Source organism: Chamaea fasciata, unplaced genomic scaffold (assembly GCF_029207755.1).
Source record: "Chamaea fasciata isolate MVZ Bird 193981 ecotype frontalis unplaced genomic scaffold, bChaFas1.0.hap1 SCAF_7, whole genome shotgun sequence".
Classification (NCBI taxonomy): Eukaryota; Metazoa; Chordata; class Aves; order Passeriformes; family Sylviidae; genus Chamaea; species Chamaea fasciata.
The window spans coordinates 6,695,361-6,711,270 of record NW_027094092.1 but is presented as its reverse complement, the minus strand read 5'-3'; the positions used below and the strand labels follow the sequence as shown (position 1 = coordinate 6,711,270).

At 65.7% G+C, this 15,910-nt stretch overlaps 2 protein-coding genes across 4 annotated transcripts; both read right to left on the bottom strand.

The window, feature by feature from the left end:
- Window positions 1-745: 745 nt before the first annotated feature.
- Window positions 746-6,878, bottom strand: ANKRD13D (ankyrin repeat domain 13D). Of its 2 annotated transcripts, XM_066187325.1 has the most exons (15): window positions 6,705-6,877; window positions 5,714-5,849; window positions 5,509-5,633; window positions 4,922-4,967; window positions 4,696-4,839; window positions 4,025-4,214; window positions 3,848-3,914; window positions 3,694-3,775; window positions 3,371-3,432; window positions 3,164-3,294; window positions 2,782-2,939; window positions 2,554-2,700; window positions 2,149-2,312; window positions 1,993-2,072; window positions 746-1,575 (listed from the first exon to the last, which is right to left on the bottom strand). In XM_066187325.1, the coding sequence occupies exons 1-15, from the start codon at window positions 6,792-6,794 to the stop codon at window positions 1,335-1,337; spliced, it is 1,863 nt and encodes a 620-aa protein (XP_066043422.1). In that variant the 5' UTR covers window positions 6,795-6,877; the 3' UTR covers window positions 746-1,334. The 2 variants fall into 2 exon arrangements, with proteins under 2 accessions (XP_066043422.1, XP_066043423.1); XM_066187326.1 differs by lacking the exon at window positions 2,554-2,700 and having other exon boundaries at window positions 6,705-6,878.
- Window positions 6,879-8,068: 1,190 nt separating this feature from the next.
- GRK2 (G protein-coupled receptor kinase 2) lies at window positions 8,069-15,298 on the bottom strand. Of its 2 annotated transcripts, none has more exons than XM_066187324.1 (21): window positions 15,043-15,298; window positions 14,227-14,303; window positions 13,591-13,664; window positions 13,252-13,353; window positions 12,957-13,031; window positions 12,436-12,497; window positions 12,166-12,217; window positions 11,939-12,030; window positions 11,631-11,730; window positions 11,474-11,552; window positions 11,256-11,386; window positions 10,878-10,972; window positions 10,693-10,800; window positions 10,542-10,608; window positions 10,248-10,348; window positions 10,090-10,156; window positions 9,908-10,003; window positions 9,669-9,831; window positions 9,452-9,588; window positions 9,243-9,353; window positions 8,069-9,000 (listed from the first exon to the last, which is right to left on the bottom strand). In XM_066187324.1, exons 1-21 carry the CDS (start codon window positions 15,153-15,155, stop codon window positions 8,839-8,841), a joined length of 2,064 nt encoding a protein of 687 aa, XP_066043421.1. In that variant the 5' UTR covers window positions 15,156-15,298; the 3' UTR covers window positions 8,069-8,838. The 2 variants fall into 2 exon arrangements, with proteins under 2 accessions (XP_066043421.1, XP_066043420.1); XM_066187323.1 differs by having other exon boundaries at window positions 9,243-9,356; window positions 15,043-15,296.
- Between the last annotated feature and the right edge of the window lie 612 nt (window positions 15,299-15,910).

Here is a 15,910-nt window from a genome sequence, read left to right as displayed (position 1 = left end):
ACCCCCCCGCACCAGGAAGCGCCGCCGCTGCCCCGCCCGGACGGGAACGGGAACGGGAGCGGGAACGGCCCCGGGCACGTCCTGGCACGGCACGGCTCCCCCCGCCACGGAAACACCGCAGCCGGGACCCCCAGACCGCCCTCCCTCAGCGCGGCACCTCCCCGGTGCCCCGAAGCCCCTCGGGCCCCACATCCGTGGGGACAAGCCAAAATTGACACTCCAGCACTTGAGACCCCCAGCTCCTCCGAAAGTGGGAACCCTTAGAGGGCCCCTGGCACTTGGGACCCTCTCCCAGGCGCCTAGAACGTGTGATGCCTTCCCCAGATTCCCAGAAACTGCGGACCCCCTGAGGGTCCCCGGGTCCTGGGACACCCCAGGTTTCAGCCGGTGGGAATGCCCCAAGTGTCCCCGGCAGGTCACTCCCAAAGGACTCCTTGTGACACCATGTGTCCCCAGCCAAGTTCCCACTCTCTGGGCAGGGGTCTTTTCCCAAGTAATATAAGCAAAACAAATCAATCCCTGGGCCAGGAATGGGGGCACAGGGCCAGATTCGGGGCGAGCTGAAGAGGAGCAGCCTACAAGTGCCACCCACACTAGTGCTTACTGGATGAGCCCCATCACCTGAGTCCCACCCTACCAGCAGGATCCATCCCTTTTCCCAGGCTCCACCCCTGGGACACCCCACCCATCAACCCCCAGGCACAGACACACGTGTGTATATATATATATATATAATATATGTATATGTATATGTACAGACATTCGGGGCCCCCCTGCCCCCCAGTGCCCCAAAGGATGAGGCCTGGGGGTCCCCCAGCAGTCCCCCCCATACTGCAGTGCCTTAAAACAGGGATCACCTGCATCCCACGGGGACCCCCGGGTCCGTCCTGCCCCCCATGGGGTCACAGTACAACACCAAAGAGGAGGGGGGTCCCTAGGGAGGGGTCCTGGGCACAGGGGTATCCCTGGAGGGGCAGTCCCCAGGTGAGCGTCCCTGGGCTGAGGTTTGAGCCTGGTGGGAGAAGAGCCCTGGATTGGGGGTCCCGGGGGTAGGAGGATCCCTGGATCAAATCCCCTGTGCGGGGGCTGTGCCCACATCAGGGGGGTCCCCATCATGGGGGGGCCATCCCGTCACCGGCCGCTCCCCAGGCTGGGCTGTGCCAGTGGTGTGGGACAGTGCCCACATTGGGGTGTCCCCTGGGTGGGGTGTCCCTATCCCTGCAAGGGGTGTCCCCACGCGGGACATCTGCGTCCCGTGCGTGGGGTGACCCCGTATGGGACACCCCCATCCCCACACGGGACGTCCCTGTGCCTGCGTGGAGCGCCCCGGGGCGCTACTTCTCGGTGAGGGAGAGGCGCAGGATGCGCTGGAGCTCCTCGTCCTCCTCCCGCCGCCGCCGCTCCCGCTCCTCCTGCTCCCGCTCCGACAGCGCCATGGCCAAGCGCAGCTGCTCCGCAAAGCTGCCGTACCCGGGGGGGCCCGGGGGGCTCCCGCCGCCCGCTCCGGGGGGACTCCCGGCGGCCGGGGGCTCGGCACTGGGCCCGGCCTGCAGCAGCATGCTCTCCTGCAGGGCCCTGGGGAGGTGACAGCAGCGGGGCCACGGCCGCGTCATGGGAGCCACACCCCTGTCATAGAAGCCACACCCCCTCTGGCACACCTGTGCCCCACCCCTGGTAGCCACACCTCCTTGACGGCCGTTAAATGGCCTGGAGCCATGCCCTTCCCTACACGCCTTGCCCAGCCGCTAGCCACACCCACACCTGCGGTTAGCCACGCCCATTATGACCACACCCTTGGAGCGGCAAGAAGCTCCTCCCTTTCAGCCCCTCCCCTGGCCACACCCTGACACTTTAACCTCTGCCCCACCATCCCCCATGGACCTTGTACCTGCCCCACCCCGACACCTTTAACCCCTATCCCTCCCAGTTTGGCCCGGCCCAGGTGAGGTGGGTGTGGCACCCCAGGCCACGCCCCCACAGATGGAACCTCACCTCTCCAGTTGCAGGTCCTCATCATAGGGTGGCGGCTCCGCGCCCGGGCGGGTGTTGGTCAGCGCCTCCCATATGGTCACCTGTGGGGTGTGGCCACACATTAGGGGCGTGTCCAGATGCGTGTGGGGCGTGTCCAGGTGTGGGGCGTGGCCGCACCTGGTCGGTCTCGGTGCCGGCGTCCAGCAGGCTCTGCTGGATGGCGAACTGCAGCAGGTCGTCGTCCTCATCCCGCAGGGGCTCGCTGCGCCCCGCGCCCAGCACCGTGTACCCCGCCGGCACCTCGAACACGCCCGCCTCCACCTCGCACGGGAACGGCCACGCTGCCACACACAGGGGAGCCCTCAGCACCCTCGGGTGTCCCCACGGCACCCCGCAGTGTCCCACGGCACACCACATCCACGGCACGCTGCGCCCATGGCATTTCATGACACCCCAGCGTGCCCCACAGCTGCCCACGGCATCCAGTGACACCCCACATCACCCTGCAGCCCACCCCGTTCTGTATCCACAGAATCCCGGCAGCCCCTGGTGCCAGGACCCCCCTGGCTCCCCCAGCCTCACCTCTGGCCCCAGAGGGCTGGGTGCCAGCGGGGTGGGCGCCGGAGGGCTCCTGGGGGGCACAGATCCGCACGGAGCCCAGGGGCTGGTCACACCCACACAGGTTGCTGAACGTGATGCGGGCATTGAGCACGTGGAACAGGGGGATCTCTGCGGGTACGAGGGTCAGTTAAGGCCCCAGTGAATTCCTGCCCCAATTAATCCCGCCCCAAATGAAGCTCTCCCTCTCACCGATCTTGACGGGGAAGCCAGGGGGCAGCTTGAGGGTGATGAAGTCGCGCAGTTTGGCGAAGTGGGCATTGGAGATGGCCATGAGGTCGATGATGGGCGTCACCTGCTCCGCCAGCGACAGCGGGTGCTGCTCACACAGCCACAGCGTCGCCTTGAACCTGCCCGGGCACCACTGTGGGCACGGGGACCCAGAGGGGCCACCGGCCACCAGCACCACCCCAGTGCCACTGCCCTGGGGCCCTGGCCACACCCCTGGGGTATGGACAACAGTGGCACTGCCCCGAGGACGCTGTCACCACCCCATGGGTCCTGTTGCCCAGTGTCACATCCCCAGGACTCTGTCACCATCCCACAGGTCCTGACCCTGGCGCGGTGGCCTCACCTCTGCACCTTGCTGGACATCTCAATGGGACGCCCAATGTTGCGGGTCTCCAGGTCAAAGTGGGGGTCGAAGTACTCCTCGGGGGTGATGGCTGTGGGGTTGGTGGGGCTGGCAGCCTGCAGGACAGGTGCCTGTGGGGACACCAGCACTGCTCAGCCCCCCTGGAGACTCCAAGTTTTCCCAGGGACCCCTGGGATGGCCACTCACCCCGTTGTGGGTGCCATGCTGTTGCGCAATGCCCAGGAAGGAGTGGAAGGGGGTCTTGGAGCCTGAGGGAGAAGAGGGGTGCAAGGGTGAGGTGTGAGCAGTGGGAGGGACTCCCAGGGCTGTCACCGGCCACACCCCTCATGGGTGACACCCCGCACGCTGTCCCATGCCTGTCACATTATTCCCACAGTTTCCCACACCTGACATGTCACACCCACACACAGTGTCCCACACCTGACACTTGTGCCACCCAGGAAGGGTGGTGTGTCCCCACTGTGTTACACTCCTGATTGGCTGACCCCTGTCAGCGAAGAGACTCTCACCTTTGCTGCGTGACTTGTCCTGGTCAGAGAGATGCTCCGTCCTGGTCTTGGTGACCAGCTCCACATTGCTGGCACTGTACACCTGTGTGGGGACACCGTCAGGCCTGCCACACTCCAGGGTGTCCCCATTGTCCCCCCATGTCTCCGTGCTCACCTTGGCCTCGTAGCCGCTGACCACCTCCATCTTCTCCGAGCGCCAGCCCCAGATCCCAGACTTGTTCCTGGCGGAGTGGGGAGGCCTCAGGTCACCCTCTTGCACCAACATTTCTTTCCCCTTTGCCTGTGCTTCCCCCTCGCGCGGCCCCTTCCCACTGAGTGCTTCCCTTCCCACCTCTCGAAGGCGATGTTCCGGGTGTCCAGGTGTGTGGAGACGATGGGCGAGGTGAGCCGGCCAGCCACATGCTCCTCGGTGGGCTGCATGGCTGCCAGCAGCAGCTCGGGCTCGTGCAGGGCCAGCGCCAGCGTCTCTGTGTACACCACCTGCTTGTCGTGGTCCACTTCCATCACCACGGCCCCCTCATCTGTGTGGGGACACCGGAGGGGTCACCCCGTGACAACCCCTGGCCTGGGGGGCACTGGGGATCTGGGGAGATTAGGGGTCCCTTGTACATGTAGGGGCGTAGTTGGTTCCCTCAAGAAGAGGGAATTGAGGTTTCCCATGGGAGATCTGGAGAACTTGGGGTCCCTGATACATGCACAGGAACTGAGGTGCTCTGCTCGGGAGAGGGGAGCTGGAATCCAACGTGGTCCCTAGAGGGGATCTGGGGGGTCCTTATGGGTGTATTTATAATGCAGAGGGTCTGGCGGATCTCCAGGGGAGTCCCTGTAGGGAATCTGGGGTCTTTACAGGGGTGCACTCATAGTGCAGGGGGTCTGTGGCTCCCCACAAAGACTGGAGGGTCCCCAGTAAATCCAGAGAGGTCCTTACGGGGGTGAACTTATGGTGCAGGGGGTTGGGGGCTCCCCAGGGTGACCGAGGGGCCGCAGGGGGTGGGAGCTGACCTTCCCCCTTGAAGATGTAGCTGCGGCGGCCGCGCTGCCACGTCATGTGCTCGAAGCCCAGGAGGGTGGTGTCCACCCGCAGGCTCTCGCCACGCTTCCACACACGGTACACGTCACTGGGACACACCTTGGACACCAGGGGCACTGCGGGGACAGGGACCCCTCAGCCCCACGGCCGGGGGTCCCCTGGGGATCCCCTTCCCCCACCCAGCCCAGCCACACTCACCCCAGCTCGTGAACTCCCACTTCATCTCCACGTAGAAGTCAGATGCCTGGAAGGGATGAGGAGCATGGTGGGGGACGTGGAAGGGCTGGGGACTCCCTGCTGGGGTCACTGGGGAGGGGGGGGAGTCTGGGAAGCAGGGATTGGAGTCCCTGTTGGGGTCCTGGGTGGGGATCAGAAAGAATGGGGTCATTAGTGCAGGTCCACAGGGAAGGATAAGCAGCGTCTCCCAGAGGAAAAGGATTAGCACGGAGTCCCCTGGGAAAGAATGGGGTCAATGGGAGCTTCTGGGGGGAACGGGGGTCCCTTCTCAGACCACTGGGGACATGGGTAGTCTGGAGAGCAGGGATGGGGATCCGTATTGGGGGATCCTGGGTGGGCATCAGGGCAATGTGCGGAAGTGGGGTTGGATAGGCAGGGTGTCCCTGGGGAAAGAGTGGGGCCATGGAGGAGACAGGGGGTCCTGGGGAGACTTGGGGGAGTCTCTGCTGGAGTCACTGGAGAGGTGGAGAGTCTTGAGTGAAGGGGTAGGGCTGGTGGGTGTCCCTGGGGAGCTTTGGGGTGCGGGGTGCAGTTCTGGGGGGCTGTACCCGCCGCAGTTTGCTGAGCAGCTCGGGGATGCCGGCGAGGCGCCGTGTCGCCCGCTGGTAGTCACGGTACTGGAGCACCAGCTGCACCATCTCCGGGTCCCCTGTGCTCACCGCCTCCTGCAGCACTAGAGACACGAGGTGTCATCAGCCAGAGGCCATCTGCACCCCTGGATGGTGTCCCCAAGTCCCCGTGGTGTCCCTGTACCCGTCCATCCATTGGCATTCTCCCGGCCCACGTTGGCGTTGTGCCGCAGCAGCACCCGCACCGACTCCAGGTGGCCCAGAGACACGGCCAGCTCCAGGGGCGTCCGGCCACGCGGGTCTGTCAGCTCCACGTCGTGCTGGAAGGGTGGGGGGGTCACTGCCCCCTCCCTGCGCCACCCCAGTGCTCCCCCTGTGTCGCCCATGCTCCCAAGGCCTGGTGCTCCCAGCCCCCTCTTCTCCCAGTGCTGCCAACCTGATCCCAGAGTTCTCAGTTGCTTTCCTGTTACAGCCCCTTATTATCCCAGTGTCACCAGTCCTTCCAGTGCCACCAGTTCTTCCAGCGCTCCCAGTCCCCTGAGTCCCCTGGTACTCCCAGTCCCCACACCACTCCCAGTCTTCCTCCAGCACTCCCAGTTCCCCCAAATGCTTCCAGTGCTCTCACCCCCACCCAGTGCTACCAGGTCCCCATGTTCCCAGTCTTCCCAACCTCCCTCCAGTTCTTCCAGTCCCCTGTGCCCCCCCGTGCCCCCCGTTCTCCCAGTCCCCTGTCCCCCAGTCTTCCCTGGTGCTTCCAGTCCCTCTGCAATGCTCCCAGTCTTCTCCCCAGAGCTCCCAGTGCCCTGTGTCCCTAGCCTTCCCTAATGCTCTCCGTCTCCCTCCAGCGCCCCCAGTCCCTCAAGGCTTCCCGTCCCCGCAGTGCTCCCAATATCTCCCAGTGGTCCCAGTCCCAGCAGCGCTCCCGTTCCTTCCAGTCCTCCCAGCATCCCCCCCGCCCCCCCCCCCCGCGCACAGCGTTCCCGGTTTCCCCCAGCGCTCCCAGTCCCCCCCCCCCAGCATTCCCAGCGCTTCCAGTCCCCCACCCCCGCGCTGCGGACCCCGCCGTTCTCCCTCCCATCCCCTCCCCTCCCGCCCGCTCCCGTTCCCGGTGCCGGTGCGTGGCGGGGGGGGTGCCCGCTCCCCGGCGCCGCTGCCGCTCCCGGCGCCGTTCCCACCGTCCCCGCGCGCAGGGCGCTGTCCAGCGCCTGGTGCCGGTTGTGCCAGACGAGCCGGTGCAGCGGGAAGGTCTCGGCGGGCCGGGCCATCCCGGCACCATGTCCCCGGGGCCGCCGGGGCGGACGGACCGGGCCGCAGCGCGGGGCCTGCCCGCAATGGCTGCGCGGGGGCGGCGGCGGCGCAGCGCGGCGGCGCGGGGCGGGGCCGCACCGGGCACCGGGAACAGGCGACGGCACCGGGAGCGGCGGATGGGAACGGGAAAAGGGGACGGCATCGCCGCCGGGAACGGGCACCGGGAAAGGGGACGGGAAAAGGGAACGGGCGCTGGCACCGGGCGCGGGCACCAGGAAGGGAAACGGTGCATGCAAGGGGAAAAGGCACCGGGCACGGAAATGGCATTGGCACCAGGCGCGGAAATGGCATTGGCACCGGGCACGGGAACGGGCAGCGGGAAAGGGAACGAGGTATCGGGAGTGGAGCACTGGAAACGTTATCGGCACCGGGAACGGGAATGGGAGCAGGCACTGGGAACGGCACCGGGCACCGTGGTTGTGGGCACAGGTACTGCGGCAGCACCGGGAATGGGACTGGAACCGGCACCGGACACAGCCCGGGGCAGCCCCCTCTCACTCCCGCCCACTGGGGTTCAAAACAGGGACCCACTAGCCCCCAGCTGATCCCCAGTACCGGGGGCTGCCAGTGCCCAGCATCTCTTGCTGGGCACCTTGCCGGGGCCTGGGGCTCCCTGACCCTTTTTACATCGTAACATCAGTGGGTACCTGGTGCACAGGACCATCGTGCATCCAGTCCTGGGTTTATCCTATCCTATCCCATCCCATCCCATCCCATCCCATCCTATCCCATCCCATCCCATCCCATCCCATCCCATCCCATCCCATCCCATCCCATCCCATCCCATCCCATCCCATCCCATCCCATCCCATCCCATCCCATCCCATCCCATCCCATCCCATCCCATCCCATCTCGACCCTGCCACTCCCCAGGAATGCCGGAGCACCAGCCGGGCTGTGCCGCGCCCTGGCCCTGAGACACGCTGCCCACAGGAAGGGTGTGGGCAGGAGAGGTGGCACCTGCACTGCCTGGTGACAAGCGACAGCCAGGATCATCCCTGGGGACAGCGCAGCAATGGGGGACACAACCCTCAGCAGCCCACACTGGCCTAGGACCCCCATCCTGTGGGGCTGAGCGATGCTCCAGGATGTCCCCAAACTGCTGGTGTGTCCATAGGGCGACAAACAGGAAGGTCCCACACCACAGGAGGTGACAAGGACTCCATGACACCCCCAGTGGGCAAGGAGACCTCTCTCCCCCACACAGCGAGGTGGAGCCGGATGGTATTTTTCTATCTTTTTATTATAAAAACTCTTTTTTCTGTTTGGCATTCTCACATCTCTGCTCATGAAAACCTCACTCACCCACTGCCCCGGCCCTGCCTGGTGCCCCTCCAGCCCCAGGAGCAGAGCGACCAGAGACCAATATTTACAGCTGCTGCCAGGGCCTGGGGGGCAGGGGGCACCCCTATGCCCATCTGTGGCTGATTTAAGGGGGCCCCACCTGCTCCTTTCTCCTCAGGAGTGAGGGCAGGGGGCTGGGGGTGCCCTGGGGTGGGGCAGGAGGGGCAGTGGCAGAGCCGGGGGCACAGGGAACCCGTGGCACAGTATTTACAGGGGGTTCCCCTGGGCACACACTCAGACACAGCCACACACACAGAGCCACACAGCCACACAGCCACACACACACACACACACACACACGAGAGGTTGTCACCCGTGGGACAGGCACAGCCGCGCAGGGAGCAGGGGACACGCCGGCTGGGGGTTCCCACCGGCCCCTTTGGCACACATGGCACTGGGAAGCGGGTGGGAGGGACGGGGGCTGCCTTCATCTGAGCCGGAGAATTCCGGGAGGACCGTGGGGCAAACCGGGGAGAAGGTGCCAGGCCATGTGCCCGGCGCCGGCGGCGTCACTGCAGCCACGCCCCGGGTGACACCGGCACCGGGCATGTCCCCTCCACCGACCCCTCCGGACACACGGAGAGCGGGGGACACGCGGGAACCCAACCCAATAAATTAGAGGTGGGGTGGGAAGGGAGAAGGGGGTGCAGGGAGGGGTCAGAGCCCGTTGGGGGAGCGCTGGATGAACGGCACTTTGCTGAGCTCCACCACAGGCGAGCGGGGCTTGTTCTGCATGCGGGGCACCCGCTGCAGCAGCTGCTGTGCCTGGCGCTGCGCGTCCCGCAGCTCCTTCCGCCACTGCACCAGCTCGGGGTCGCTCTGCGGGACAGGGAACTGGGTCAGGAGGGGGCACGGGGTAGGGCACAGGGCGGTTGGGCCTCCCCAGGGTGCCAGGGCTGTGGGGTTGCCCCGTGTTTTCAGTATTGATGCCCTGGCATGGCTTGAAGGCGTAAATAAGCAGGGCCAGAGGGCCAGCAAGAGGTGGCTAGTAGCCAGCAGGAGGGATGGCCAGTAGGCAGCAGGAAGTGGCCAGCAGCCAGGGGGACAGGGGGGACACTCACGTCGCACTGCAGCACGAACTGCTTGCCCCCGCGGATGCGGAGCAGGATGCACTTGCGCTCCTTCACCTGCGTCTCCTCCACCGAGTCGATCTCCTCCATGGTGAGCAGGGACTGCTGGGGGGACAGGCTCAGCCCGGCCCCTGTGCCTGCACTGGGGTCCCCCCAGGCGCCTCCCACCCCTCAGCCCCCCCGTGCTGTGCCCTCCTTACCGGAGACTCGCCCTCCCCGCGCCACTCCAGGCGGTTGGGGAAGAGGTAGAAGTAGCGGCGCTGCCACTGCGTCAGGAAGGGGTTGCCCAGCTTGGCCATGTAGCCGTGCATGATGCAGTCCTTGCCCATGGCATATTCTGGGATCACAGGGAGTTGGGATCAGCCCCTGGGATGTGGCCAGCGGTGGTTCAGGGTGGGGGTCCTCAGCCCCACTCACCCTCCTCGTGGCCCAGCTGCTTGTTCTTGGCCTTCTTGCGAGCCTCCAGCTTGTCGGTGTCGGCGTTGACGGCGTCGAAGACGGTCTCGGTGACCTCCTGCTGCCAGCGCTCCGAGATGGTGAGCGGGAAGTTGCGGTACAGCTCCTGGTCGCTCTCCAGCAGCTGGGCAGGGTGGGATGCCGGGGTGAGGGGCTGCAGCACACCCCAAGCCCCCACGCTCGGCCCCCGTGCCCGGTACCTTGATGCCCTTGGTGTCCTCCTCATCAAAGGAGCCAATGTCGAAGGCGTCGGCTGCGTTCACCTCACCGCGGGGTGGGACGAGGGGCGGCGGGTACTGCAGGCAGCAATGGGGGTCAGAGGGGTGGCTGCCCACATCTGTGTCCTTGTCCCTGTCCCCAGCCAGGGGCACACACCCCTCACCTTCTGCAGGAACACCATCTGCCAGTCCAGCCCCTTGAAGAAGGGCTCTTCCTTCACCTCCTGTGCCCTGTGGAGGGAGGAGGGCAGGTGAGCGTGGCCGCAGGGGGGGCTGTGCCAGCACACCTTGCCCCATCCCCGGGGTCCTTGGGGACACTCACCCCCGCCCCATGCAGCCCAGGCGCCGGTTGACATCCCGCTGCAGCAGCCCCTCGAGCAGGGAGCGCAGCTCCGGGGAGAAGGAGTCTGGCAGCTCCACGGCCTGTGAGAGATCCCATGAGCACACTGGTGAGCGAGGACAGGGACACACACTGACACACAGATAGGCACAAACATGTGCTCCAGGCAAAGACCAGCTGTCCCTGACCCCCTGTGTGGCTCCTGACCCAGTGGGTGACATGGCAGAAGAGGGGTGCCCATGCCCTGCCCACAGCCCCCTCCGTGCCCCCACCCACCATGGTGAGGGTCATCCGGTCAATCTCGTGCTTGTCCTTCGTCTTGTGCTGCCGGAACGGGCTGTGCCTGTGGCGTGAAGGCGGAGGGGGCTCAGCAGCGCCCAGCTGTGCCCAGCTGTGTCCAGCTGTGCCCAGCTGAGCCCACACTCACCCCCGGAGCAGCTTGAAGAGCATGCAGCCCAGCGAGAACCAGTCGGCGCTGCTGTCGTAGGCCACCCCCTTCTGCAGCACCTCCGGCGCCATGTACCCGTGGGTGCCCCTGGGGAGGGGGCACAGGGGGGTCAGGGGCCGCCCCGGGCAGGGGGGCAGGGCGGGCAGGGGTGTGGGCACACTCACACGCTGGCGTGGGGCTTCTTCTTGGAGAAGTCGCAGGCCAGGCCCAGGTCGGAGATGCGGACGTGGCCGAACTCGTCCAGGAGGATGTTCGCCGGCTGCAGAGACACGGGGTGACACCCTGAGCCCCAGAGTGGCCCACGGGTATGGGGCTGGTGAGCCTGGGGGGCTCTGTGGGATCTGGGGATGTCTGAGCAGCCCCGAAGTCTCAGGGATTTTGCTGCTGGCGTGTCCATTAGACCTGAGGGTGCCCTCTGGGCTTGGCGAGTGCCCACAGAGTTTCTGAGGGCTCCAGCAGGGTTTGTGACACCTGTGGGTGCCCACGGGGCGGTGGAGGGGTTTCTAACGGCTCGGGGATGTCCTGTGGGTGGGGACGGTCACCTTGAGGTCACGGTACACCACGAAGCGGCTGTGCATGTGCTCCAGGCCCAGGATGATCTCGGCCGCGTAGAACCTCATCTCCGCCTCCGAGAAGACGCCGTGCTGGGACAGGTGATAGTGCAGGTCCCCCCCTGTGGGGACAGGGACCGGCTGTCACCCGGAGCAGGCGTGGGCAGGGGGTTCTGTGCCCTGGGAGTGGCTCAGGGCTGGGGTCTCACCGTTCATGAGGTCGAGGATGAAGCTGAGCTTGTCGGGCGTGTGGAAGGCATAGGACATGCACACGATGAACGGGCAGTCCTGGTGGGAGACACTGGGTCATCCTCTCTGTCCCTGTCCCTGTCCCCTGTCCCCTGCCCAGCACCTGTGTCCCCTTACCCCAGTGCTGACGAGAGACAACATGATGCGCTCGTTGAGGGCCAGCGTCTCGCCCTGCTTCATCTTGATGCGCTTCTTGTCCAAGCACTTCATGGCATACCTGGGGGACGGGCACAGAGTCCCTGCAGCCACCATGTCTCCAGAGCAGGGCCAGCACCCAGATCCCGCCCACAGCCGTGACGTCCCTGCCAGCCATGACAACATTCCCGCACACTCCCCCGACAGGTGTCATCACAGCAGCGTCACTGGGACCCCCCAGCACCCCAAAATCCCAGGTGGGTCCCTCCATGCCGGAGCATTTCCATTACATTTTTCCCGTGTCCGCTTTCCGGCAGCCGTAGACCTCCCCAAAGCCGCCGCGGCCGATGATTCGGTGAACGCTGAAGTCATTCATGGTGAGCTGGAGGGGTGAGGAGGAGACTGGGATGAGCCTGGACACCAACCCCTCCCCCAGTTTTCCCAGGTGAGGGACACAGAGACTCCCTGGAAGCACATCCCCCTCCCCGGGAGGTGAGGGGCAGGGATTCCTGCTCACATGGATGTTCAGCTCCACATTCTTCCACTGGCAGAACCGTGTGAACTTGTCACTGCAAGGAAGAGCAGAGAGGGCAAGAGTGGAGATCCTGGAGAAACACGCCCTTCAAAGACTCCCTGGATTTGTCTGGAGACAGGGAGCACCCCCCGGGACACCTGGGAAAGGAAGAGACCCCCGAGTCCCCAGTGTGGGGATCCCTGATCCCTCTCTGGGCTGGGAGACACTGGGATGGGACACCCCAATCTGCATGGGAATTTCCTCCCAACTCACCTCTCGATGAATTTCTGGAAGATGCCCCCACGCAGGTTCTGGCAGATCTCCTCAATGTAGGGCTGGGGAGGACACAGGGCTCAGCACTGGGTCCCCAGGGCCACCCAGGTCACCTCTATCCTATCATTACATGGGGTCTCCTCCACCCCTGGGATTTTATATTCTTCCCACTGCCACTTCCAGCCCCCAGGGATGCTTCTGCCACCTCAGTCTCTGGGGACCCCAACATCACCAGCCCTGGGGACCCCTAGGGTGACATCCAGGGTCCCGATCACCGCCCTCTGAGCATCGCCTGCTACCTCCAGCCCCCAGTGTCCCACCACCCCATGGGGACCACCAGCAATTCCCCCTCACTTCCAACATTCTGGGGACCCTCTCACAATCCCTTGGGGTCCCCCTTCCTCCTGGGACACCCCCTTCCCACTTTCAGGGACTCCTGTGACCCTCAGCCCCCTCTAAGGATTAATTCTCTGAGTGCTACAGGTGGCAAGGACCCCTTCCCTGTCGCAGGTGATGCCCACCTGGAAGAGATCTGGGGGCACCTGCTTCTTGCTCAGGTGGCTCTGGACGTGCTCCGTAGCGCTCTTGGAGAAGGGCTGTGAAGGGGATAGGACCGTGTCACCTCAGGCAGAAGGGACAGCAGCCAGGCAGGGCTGCACGAGGCAGGAATCCGCAGAGGAACCCCCATCCATAGGGCTGGGATGTGGGGCCCAGGATGGAGCCTGTGGGGGGTTTGGAGCTGCTTCTGAGGACACTGTGGGCACAGTGGGGACATCCCTCCCATGCTGCTGCCTCACCCCAGTGCCTGGCACTCACGTGGGAGCAGGCCAGCAGCTCCTTCATGATGTAATGGTCGAAGATGTGGCGGCTGCGGGCGGCTCGCTCCTCCTCCGAGTCCAGCTTCTCGTACTTCTTGATCTGGAGAAAGCATAGCTCCAGTGGCACAGGGGCACATGGAACGCTGGGAATTGTGGCCTCTCTGGGTGCCATGTCCCACGGGAGAGGTTATCCCATCCCCTCGGACAGTATCTCCCAGCAGCTCCCTGGGCACTGCCACCTTGGGTGGTGCTCTTGGCACCGTGTCCATGGGCCCTGGAGGTACCAACCCTACTCCTGGTGCACAGAGGGTCTGTGCCCTGGGTCCCCCTCTCTCACCTCCTCATAAAATTCCATCAGGGGCTTGGCCTCCTCGGCCTGGTTGAAGGCAAAATCCCGGAAAAGCAGGTAGCCTGCAAGGACAGAGTCACAGTGTGAGTGGTGACAGCCCCCCAGCCCAGGCCAAGGGACACAGGGACATCCCCTGGGCCAGCCCAGCCCTGCTGCCAGCCCAGTGCCAGGCTTGGGGAAGTGCCAAGCAGGGATCACTGCAGACTTGGCAGGGTGACAAGGACACAGCTGGCACGGGGAGCAGCACCCTGGGACACCGCGGGGCAGTGAGGGGGCCGCTGTGGGGCACAGTGGGGGCAGGGGCACGGCCGGGCACACGGAGCAGGGCGGACGTGCCCGGAAACCGCCGGAGCCGGCAGAAGGAAGTGAGAGACGCTTCCTGCCCCAGACGGTTTGCGCTGGCGTGGGGGGAAGTGACAGGGCAGGGGACACAGGGTGGGGAACGTGGCGCAGCCCCCCGGCACCCCTGTCCAGCCTGGCCCCAAAACCCCCCTGCCATTCCTGTGGCCACTCTTGCTGTTGTGGTGGCCACCAGTGCAGCCCACCCACGCCTGCCCCTTTGCTTGTGGGCGCTGGCCCAGGTGCCCCCTCGTGTCCCCCACAGCCCCCGTGTCCCCAGCTCACCAATCTTCTGCGTGAAGATCTTGTCAAATGTCACCTCTCCCCGGTCCTCCAGGTACTTCTGCATGACGCTGCGGATGCTGGGGACACGGTGGAGGGGCTCAGCCTTGCCCCCTGACACACCCCTGCTCCCCACCCCTCCTCTCCTTCTCCTCCTGTGTCCCCAAGCCCCGGGGGCATACATGTCCTACGATCCTGTGTGTCCCCACCCAAGCGTGGCACATCGCTGGGTGGCAGGATCACAGCATGTCCCACGCAAGGGGCCCAAGGGAGGGTGGGGACGAGTGTCCCCCCTAAAAAAGCTTCACAGGTGCCTGGCAGTGAAGGCACAGGAGGGCATCGGGGTCTGGCAGGGGGAGTGGGGACCGTGACCCCCTGCACACCTGGGTACGGGGAAGGTGTGTGTGTACACACGGGTGTGACACGGCGGCGACAGAGGGGACGCACAACTGGGTGTGACTGTGTCTGGCAGGATGTGTGTGTGTCCGTGTCCATGTGTCCGTGTGTCCCTGTGTCAAGCAGGATGCGTGTGCGCGTGTGTGTCCGTGTGTCTGTGCAACAGGCGTGACGCGTTCGTGTCCATATCCGTGTCTGTCCATATCCGTGTGTCCATATCCGTGTCTGTCCATATCCGTGTCTCCATGTCCGTGTGTCCGGGCAGGTGTGACCGGCACACACGTGTGCGGGAGGTGTCCGAGACCCGCGGGCGCGTGCGAGCCGTGCCGGGAAGGGGTGACCAAGGGACCGGGGGTGGCGGTGCCGGGGGCGGACAGACGGACGGACGGACGGACAAGCGGAGGGGCAGCGGCGGGGCCTCACCTGGGCTCGGGCAGGACGATCCTCTTGCTGGCGCGGGCGGCGGGCGCGGCGCGGCTCTTCTCCATGGCCATCAGGTAACTCACGTCCGCCAGCACCGCCTCCAGGTCCGCCATCGTGCCGCGCCGCCGGCCCCGCCGCCGGCGCCGCACCGGCCCCGGCCCGACCCGACCCGCCGGCCCCGGAACCGGAACCGCGCCCGGAAGCGGAACGGGGCCGGAGAGGAGCCGGGCGGAGGAGCGGGGAGCGGCCGGGAGGGGCTCGGCGGCGCCGGGACGAGGGCGGCGGCAGCGCCCGGAGCGGCGGGAGCGGAGCGCGGATCGGGGCGCGGCCGCACCGGGGCGCGGGGCGGGGACAGCGGGGCTGGGCGGGGACAGCGCCGCCGCCACGCCCGCCCGGGAGGGGCCGCGACACCGGCTGTGACACTGGCGGTGTGTGTGGCGCTGGGTGTGTGACACTGGGTGTGTGCCGCCAGGTATGTGTGCCAGCCGTCGCTGTGTGTGCCGCTGTGTGTGACGATGTGTGAGGGACACCACGGGTGTGTGTGACAGTAGCTCTGGGTGTGCGGGACGTCGTGTGTGTCATTCCACAGCACGCAGCGTGTGACACATGTGCCATGAGTGGCAGCAGGTGTGACCATGCGCCTGTGACAGCGTGTGCCGGCTCCCTGTCCCCGGGGCCAGGAGGGGACACCTGGAGGGGACAGGCAGGGGGTTGGGGTGCTGAGATGCGCTTGGCTCTGGTGTATCAGCGGGGGAGGCACGTGGTGGCACTTGGGGACCAGGGCACAGGGAGTGTGACAATGGCCTCAGCCACCTGTGGAGGAAGATGTCACGTGCCGTGTGCCTCGCCATGCAAATGTCACAGCCCA